The sequence below is a fragment of the Triticum urartu genome, chromosome 7, assembly GCF_003073215.2.
Source record: "Triticum urartu cultivar G1812 chromosome 7, Tu2.1, whole genome shotgun sequence".
Lineage (NCBI taxonomy): Eukaryota > Viridiplantae > Streptophyta > Magnoliopsida > Poales > Poaceae > Triticum > Triticum urartu.
The window spans coordinates 669812679-669820473 of NC_053028.1; the positions used below are offsets into that span (position 1 = coordinate 669812679).

At 44.4% G+C, this 7795-nt stretch overlaps 1 protein-coding gene across 1 annotated transcript; it reads right to left on the minus strand.

Moving 5' to 3' along the window:
* Nucleotides 1-259: 259 nt before the first annotated feature.
* On the minus strand, nt 260-3312 carry LOC125522449 (AP2-like ethylene-responsive transcription factor AIL5). The gene is made up of 9 exons (XM_048687510.1): nt 3121-3312; nt 2725-3004; nt 2393-2475; nt 2250-2258; nt 2039-2127; nt 1872-1945; nt 1611-1661; nt 1376-1452; nt 260-1211 (listed from the first exon to the last, which is right to left on the minus strand). Exons 1-9 carry the CDS (start codon nt 3245-3247, stop codon nt 592-594), a joined length of 1410 nt encoding a protein of 469 aa, XP_048543467.1. The 5' UTR covers nt 3248-3312; the 3' UTR covers nt 260-591.
* Nucleotides 3313-7795: the final 4483 nt, after the last annotated feature.

Below are 7795 nucleotides of genomic sequence, written 5' to 3' on the forward strand. Positions count from 1 at the left end.
GTTTCTTGGTCTTCCGTTCATTCTGTTTATAAATCCAACTTCCATGTTATTTTAGACTGACCACCAATGTTTCTGTGCAGGTAGCCACTACAGTTTCCAAATTCCAATGCTCGCGTGTCAGTCGTTCCCAAGATTTTACAACCCCGAGTATGTACTCTACCGCATTTTCTGAAAATTCTTCTTCTCATTCACCTGATGTCCCCACACTTGTTCAATATGTTTCCGTGAAGTTAGACATACAGTACTTCTCAAAAACCCATACTGCAACTGACCAAAGAACTAGAAGTAAAGAAGACATACAGTACTTTTCGAATGCTCGTACTGTAGCTGACACACCAGAGAACTAGAAGAATAACCTGGATTAGAAATTCCGATGATACACGAGTGTTCTCCGCTACAGCCTACAGGACCTTGTCAGGAAGTAAAAAAGAATAGCATCGCATTCATCATACATCGTTCCCATGCATGCAGCAGCAGCCAAAATTTTGATCAGTTCCATGTTAGTCCCTCTCCCTCCTCCTCCTAGGCCTATCACCCAATTTCAGCTACAGCTAGCTACTACTAGCTAGGCAGTCAGTGATGGATCACCTACTACTCCATGCCAAACAGATAGTTGTAGTACTGAGGAGCCGTCGCGCTGGCGGCCGGGTTGCTCGTCGTCACCCAGGTGCCATTGTTGCCGGTGGAGCCCTCGTATCCCCCACCGGCTGACGCCGCTGATCCAGACACCATGGAAGCATAAGGAATGTTGCTGGAGTAGCTGTTGCTCTGCCTGCTGCCGTCGCCGTGTCCTGTTGGGCCGGTGGCGCCCCACACGGTGGCGCCGCCGCCGCTGGGGTTGTTGGTGCCGCTCATGCCCATTGTGAAGTCCACGTTCACGCCGGAGCCGTACGTCTCAAATGCCGATGCAGGGAACTGCTGCTGCTGCAGGTGCTGTTGCTGCTGCTGCTGATAGTGCATGGCGAGGAGGGACCAGTAGTCCTTCTCCGCCGGTGGCAGCATGTCTGGCGATGCCACGTTCGGTGCCGGCAGCGATAGGACGTCCGGTTGGAACTTGGAGGCGCGGGCAGCCGCCCCAGCACCGATGGGCAGGTCGCTGTTGAGGATGCTCTCGACGTCGTACCGGCTCATGTCGAAGTTGGTCACGGCGTTAAGCCCCCGGAACTTGATCGCCGCAATGTCGTACGCCTCCGCCGCCTCCTCCTGCGTGCCTGTGGTGCGGAGAGACGGTCAGATAATTGTACCACATTGTTTGTTTTTACCTAATATCTTAAATTAATCACCAGTGACTTAATCAATTTAGTAATGCACTGAGCCCTGTGGTGGTGGCACATGAAAGGGCAAAAAATGGCAATGTGGGATCAAGAAGACTCACTGAAAGTTCCCAGGTACAGGTCCTTGTTTCCGGCCACCCTGCCGATCCTTGCCTGCCACCGGCCGTGCTGATGATGCCTGCCATCAAATATATGAAATCAAATCTCGATTGTTACGAACATTTGACTAAAAGATGAAGACATTTGTGGCGTGTTCCTTCTTCATATATTAAAAGTTCAGACTGGTACCACATTTTGTTTTGGCGAGCTCATTCAGGTGAAACAATTGTTAATTACCTTGTTACTCCTCTGTAGATGGACGCCCCTCGTGAGAAGCCGCTGCTCTTCCTGTGTGAGGAACACGCATTGAGGTCAAAATGCATGTGTTGGAACTCGGCCGGAGTAAAGCAGATCACATGCAAAAGCTGTGCGGACTGGCCATGCGTGCGTGCACGCGTGCGTACGCCAAGGTGTGTACGTGGAGAAAATGAACAGGGCGCATAAGTCAGCAAGCCCGGTGAATCTGGCAATCTGGGCGGTCGCCGGCCAAGTGCTCACCTGCGAAGTGAAGCGATGAACTCCTGCCGCGTCATCGACTTCATCTCCTCCAGCTCCTTCTCATAGTTGGCCACCTTTAGATAGCAAAGAACTCAGCGATGATCAGCATTCTGATGTATATGGAGTTGTCAACAAATGTCGATCTCTTAGCAAAGTCGGTCACTCACCGGGAAGTTCGTCGTGGTGGTTGGGCCCCAGTACTTGAGCGCAGCCATGTCGTAGGCCCTCGCGGCTTTCTCCTCTTTGTCATAGCCTCCTGCATTTCCCCCAATTTCTACTGTAAGCCCTCAAACATTTCTTGTTCCAAATCATACATGGACCACATGGCAATGAAGATAGATGGATAAATTAGCTGGATGTGGAATGCAATTAACATACCTAAGTAAACTGATGATCATTATCACCAATGCATCGGCAGGTTCAGAGATTTGTGAGGAAAAGGCAGCAAAACATGTTAGCGATCAGAATTTATATTTCTTGTATTTGCAGGATTATTGAGCAAAGCATGCATGATGGTGTACCTTGGCGGCCTTTGCGGCTTTGGCCCTCCCGGCGGCAGCTGTTGTCCCACAGGTGCGCCTCGTACCTCCCCGTCCACCGGTGCCTGCATACATAGGCCAAATCATACATTATTACATGCACAAACACCACGAGATGCATTACCAAAAAGAAACTTAATTGAATCAGAAAAGTACCAGCAGTTCACTCTGATCCGGTGCATGCAATAGATGTTTAGCTAGTAGTACCAAGAAGTAAGAATCATCCTACCCAACTAGCTAGTAGTATGTTTTTCTTTCCTCTCGATGGGAAGAAGAAGATGCATGCATGTGATTAGCAAGTATATAATCCCTACCTGGTGACGCCGCGGTAGATGGACGTCCGCTGGCCGAACGTCTCGGCGGGCCTCCTCGCCTGATCGGACTCAGCGACCTCCATCGTCGCCGCCGCTACGGTCACCGCGCCAGAGTTCTGATCCAGCGTCCCGTCATGCGCCGGATACCGGTGCAAGAACCCCGCGGCGATGCTTCCCAGCTCGCCGTGGTCCACCACGGCCGTCGATGTCGTGCCGGCGCCGCCGACACCGCCAAGGAAGTCCTCCATCTTAGGCGCCTCGTCCACCGTCCCCTCCTCCCCTGCAGAAGCACAAGAAAACATGCACCGTGAGCCACAGTCCATATCGGATGTGTAGCTAGCTCGCTCACTAGTACATGACCGATATAGGGATAGCTAAGGGTGTTGGCGTCCTTACCGGCGATCTGGTGGCCGGAGGAGGAGCTGGAGAGGGCCTCGAGGAGGCCGTGGTGGTAGTTGTTGGAGAGGGAGAAGGAGAGCCAGTGGTGAGCAGGGTGGGTAGCGGAGCTCATGTCCATATCCATGGCGGCCGCGCGCGTGCCTTGATAGAAGTCTAAGCTAGAAGAAGGGTAGTAGTGCCGGTGCAAGGAGGGGAATGGGACTGACTCTCTGCAGGGAATAGTCAAAGTCCGGTATAAATAGAGAGTGCAAGCTCCGGCCGGTCCCCTGAGCTTGCTTGTTTGAACTGTGCACTGTTCACACACCCCCTCTCTCTAGAGAGGATGTGAATGCGTCCAAGGAAACCACCTGTCCAAGCAGAGTAGAGAGCCTGCACACGGGCCAAGGAGGGCGAGATTAATTAGAGAGAGGGAGTGATTTGGGGAGTAGTTTAATGCATGGTAGCCTCTCGCTTTGCGAGAATCCAAAGGGGCCGGGGGGTGGTAATGGTGGTCGACAACGTGGAGGCGTTCCACGGGGTGGTATGGGCGGTCTCCTTGACCGGAATGGCGGCCGCTGTTCCCCCGCATGCAGCCCCCCGCCATAGCCGCGCGCGCTAGCTAGCCATGCACGCGCCTTTTCTTTTCCCCCTCTCCCTTTTTGTTTGCTCTCTACGCCAAACCCGTGGAGCATAGCTGGAGGAGGGCGTGGGTGGTGGTGCCGTTGCTTTTCTCCACTCTGATGAGTAGTGTTTCACTCCTCCTCCATGGCGCTTCTCACGCGTGGATTAATTTACTTTGATGTGATAAATGGTCTCATTGCTTGGTTACTGCTAGTGTACAAGACTGATGGAGTGTGATATCTCCTATCCTACTTGAAAAGACCGTAAGGTTCTGTCGTTCACCTCATCCTTCGTATAACATTTCCCCTCCACTCTCGTATTTTATTGGCTTACCAAATAAAATCCTATAATTCATTTAGGTCGATGATTCACGGGCATAACTTTAAACAAATATTTAGACAATCACACTAATATACAAGGTAATCATGGGCTAACATACTATAGAATATTTACACCCGTTTTAACGCACGGGCAAATATCCAGTCTGTTAAAAGGCCCCAACTGCCAAGATATAACGAATTTATTTGATCCTCGATATATCCAGCGATGGTTCTTTTCAGTGTGATGTGGCTTTACATATATGATGCATTAGGACTCTATTTTAGAATATAAGAAGTTGCATGAATTTACCTTAGAGCAATTATTACCACTTTCACTTGGTAGATTACATATATCTAAATCCTTTCGTTGCTTTATTCTCTCCTGAAAATGGCACAAGCAGGTTGGACTCGCAAATTGCCAGGTTTGCCAAGTTGAGATGTTTTATGGGTGGTTGATTGGCGGGCCCAACTCTTGGAAACTGGAATCCGTCAACTAAATTTCTTCTACGAACACGACAAGGGGACTCTCAAGCAATGCATGGTGCAACAATGTGAACCCAAAATTATGTATTATACCCTTTTAAAAATTTAATTATGTATTTTTGACCCTTCAACAAAACAACCTTCAAAAAATCCATGCATGAGTGTATGGAATGCTATTAAGTGATAACCCGCAAAAATTCATCAAATATATGACTACATATGCCATGTGCAAGAGTGATAGAGGAAATTCATTTACCTTTGGTCTTTTTATGGAAAGTATATGATCATATTGTTTGATCGGCCGTTTTTTTATTTGGGTACTTTATAGCATATTCTCCACAATCATGAATCCTTTCAAAATTACTGAGAACTTCAGAACATGAAACTTCCCTCCTTAACCCGATCATCCAGGCCCATCTTACATCTTTGAAGTCTTAGATAAGTTTTAAAAAAACTAAAAAGATAAGTTAAAAAAACATCTTATCAATTCCATCATTTCAACTACAGTCAACGTCTATATTGTTTTCCTTTGCATGTTTCAACTAAAGTGTGTGTTTTAGTTGTAATATGCATTTTCTATTGCATTACATGCATCTTAGAGAAAACCACTCTAAGGTTTACTAAACATTCACTCCTTCTCCATGGCGCTTCTCATGTGTAGATTAATTACCGTGATCTTGTTTACGGCCTAGTACTTGCTTAGTTACTGCTACTTTCTGAATAGTATGGATCACTTACCACATATATCACTAGTGTAAAGCCCGCGCTTTGCTGTCGGTATTATTAGATGTTTTAGTGAGTTTAGCTTTAAGACACCATATAGTACAAAAGTTGCATTTCTTTTAGTAAGTATAACTACTAGCAAAGTGCAAATATTATTAAAGTGCATAAACAAACTGAAATGCTCAATTTTTGGCGTGTTTGGTTTTTTGTACAAGGTTAAGGCAAATTCAATAGTCGCATCATTTGGGAAGTCACAAGCTGGGTTTTATAACGTGTTAATCTAGCAGTTATTGTGCTCTTTTCAAATGTTTTAAAATATGTCTTCCCATGAAGATACATCTTTTCACCAAGGGGCTTGTCTTTCCACAAAGAGACATCCTTTCATCAAGGGTGTGTCTTTTAAACAAAGGACATGGCTGTTAATAAGCCCCAACTGCCAAGATCTAACGATCATGGATGCTGCATTAGGAGTCAATTTTAGATTAGAGAAGGATTTGCGTGATTTTGCATTAAAGCAATTATTACCAGTTTCACTCGATGCATTACGTATATCTAAATCATTTCTTTATGCTTGTTTTCACTTGAACATTGAAATGAGCAGGTTGGACTCACGAATTGCCAGGTTTGCCAAGTTGATATATATGTTTTATGGGTGGCTAACTAGGTGACTCTCAAACGCGGTAGTGTTAAACAAGACAAATAGGAGCAGAATCATGAGGATGAAGGTCAATAATGTTGTCAAAACTACACCAACAACCCAACTCTTGGAAATTGTAATTCATCAATTAAATTTCTTCTAGGAACACGACAAGGGAACTCTCAAGCCATGCATGCTGCAATAATTTGAACCTTGAATTATGCATTATACCTTTTTAATTTTTAAGTTATGTATATTGGACCCTTCAACTAAACTAACCTTCAAAAATCCACGCATGGACCTAAGGAGTGCTATTAAGTGATAACCCGTAAAAATCCATCAAATATATGACTATATATGCCATGTGCAAAAGTTATAAAGGAAATTTATTTACCTTTTGTTTTTTTAATGGAAAATATATTATCATATTGCTTGATGGATTTTTTTTATTTGGGATCTTTTTAGCATTCTTCACACTCACGAGTTCTTTCAAAATTACTGAGAAACCTTATAACATGAAACTTCCCTCCTTAACCATGGTCATCTAGGCTCATCTCACACCTTTGAAGTCTTGGATAAATTTAAAAATATGTATGAACTTGAAATATTGTCCAGGAATATGAAAAATTCAGCCAAATATGATAAGTTTTTTTACATCAAAGGTGATAGAGATATTATTTATCTCTTGATATTTATGCACACCACATAGATAGTCATTTTTTCTTTTATGGAACTGTGCACATTATACACTCCTATGGTTCATCACATATACATCTATGAGTATCTTCGTATCCATGCAAAACCATTATTTAGAACAATTACAATGCTATGCTTAAAGTTAGGCTTCTGCTTATTTACTAGTGTAATGGTTTTCTCTACTGCATTTTGCACGTTTCAATTGCATTGAACATCTATTTTGTTTTTGCATGTTTCCACTAATGTTTGTGTTTCAGTTGTATTCTTGTGTTTTCTGTTGCATTACATGCATCTTAGAGAAAACCTCTCTAGGGTTTAGTAAACATTTACTAAAGAATCAAGCCTTAATTTTTGAAGGTTTTAGAAATGTAGGTATTTTTAAACATCAAGTACAATTCAGATGCAAACATATGCCACACCGCCATATGCACACACTCAAACGACGCCTACTAAAGACCGGAGTCGCAAACATATGCCACACCGCCATATGCACACACTCACACAACGCCTACTAAAGACCAGAGTCGCGGATCTTCAAATTGAGGAAGTCATCACTGATTTTTTTATGCCTCTTAGTGAAAAAATATCCCATCTTAATGAGAGAGAGACACAACCACCACCATTCAATCACAGGTTGGTTCTCACAAAGTTCGAGATTTAATAGGGGCAACTTCATGGTCCAAAGTTATAATTTTCCGATGACGGGTGAAGGGCCAGGCCCTCTATGGATTTAAGGGAGTAGCAAATTTTGAATGTTTCGTCCATAGGAATATTTCTATGAAAACCCTGTGTGTCATAGGAATGGGTCATTAAATTCCTATGGAACCCATCTCTATACCCTTCTTTCCATAGGAATCTACATAAACCTGAGGTCAAACCTCATTTTATTTTTCCTTTGTGAAGTCCAATGCACCTGTACTCTATCTCTCTACCCTCTCTTGTCATTCCTCTAAAATTCGTGTGTCCATCTCATGCGCACCGTCCAAGACACACCTTATGAAATTTCCGTGTTTCGATATCCCGTAGGAACTCATGGTACATGGCATTTGATTCCTGCGATCCAAAGAAGCCCTTGGTTACCTAACATCATAGTCGTTCATTGTTTAAAATAATCTGGTCTCTGGATGAAACGCACTTACTCAGGGCTGGAGCATAGTTGGTGAACTGTGATGCACCGGACGTACGTACGTGTGTGATAACCCGTGACATAATC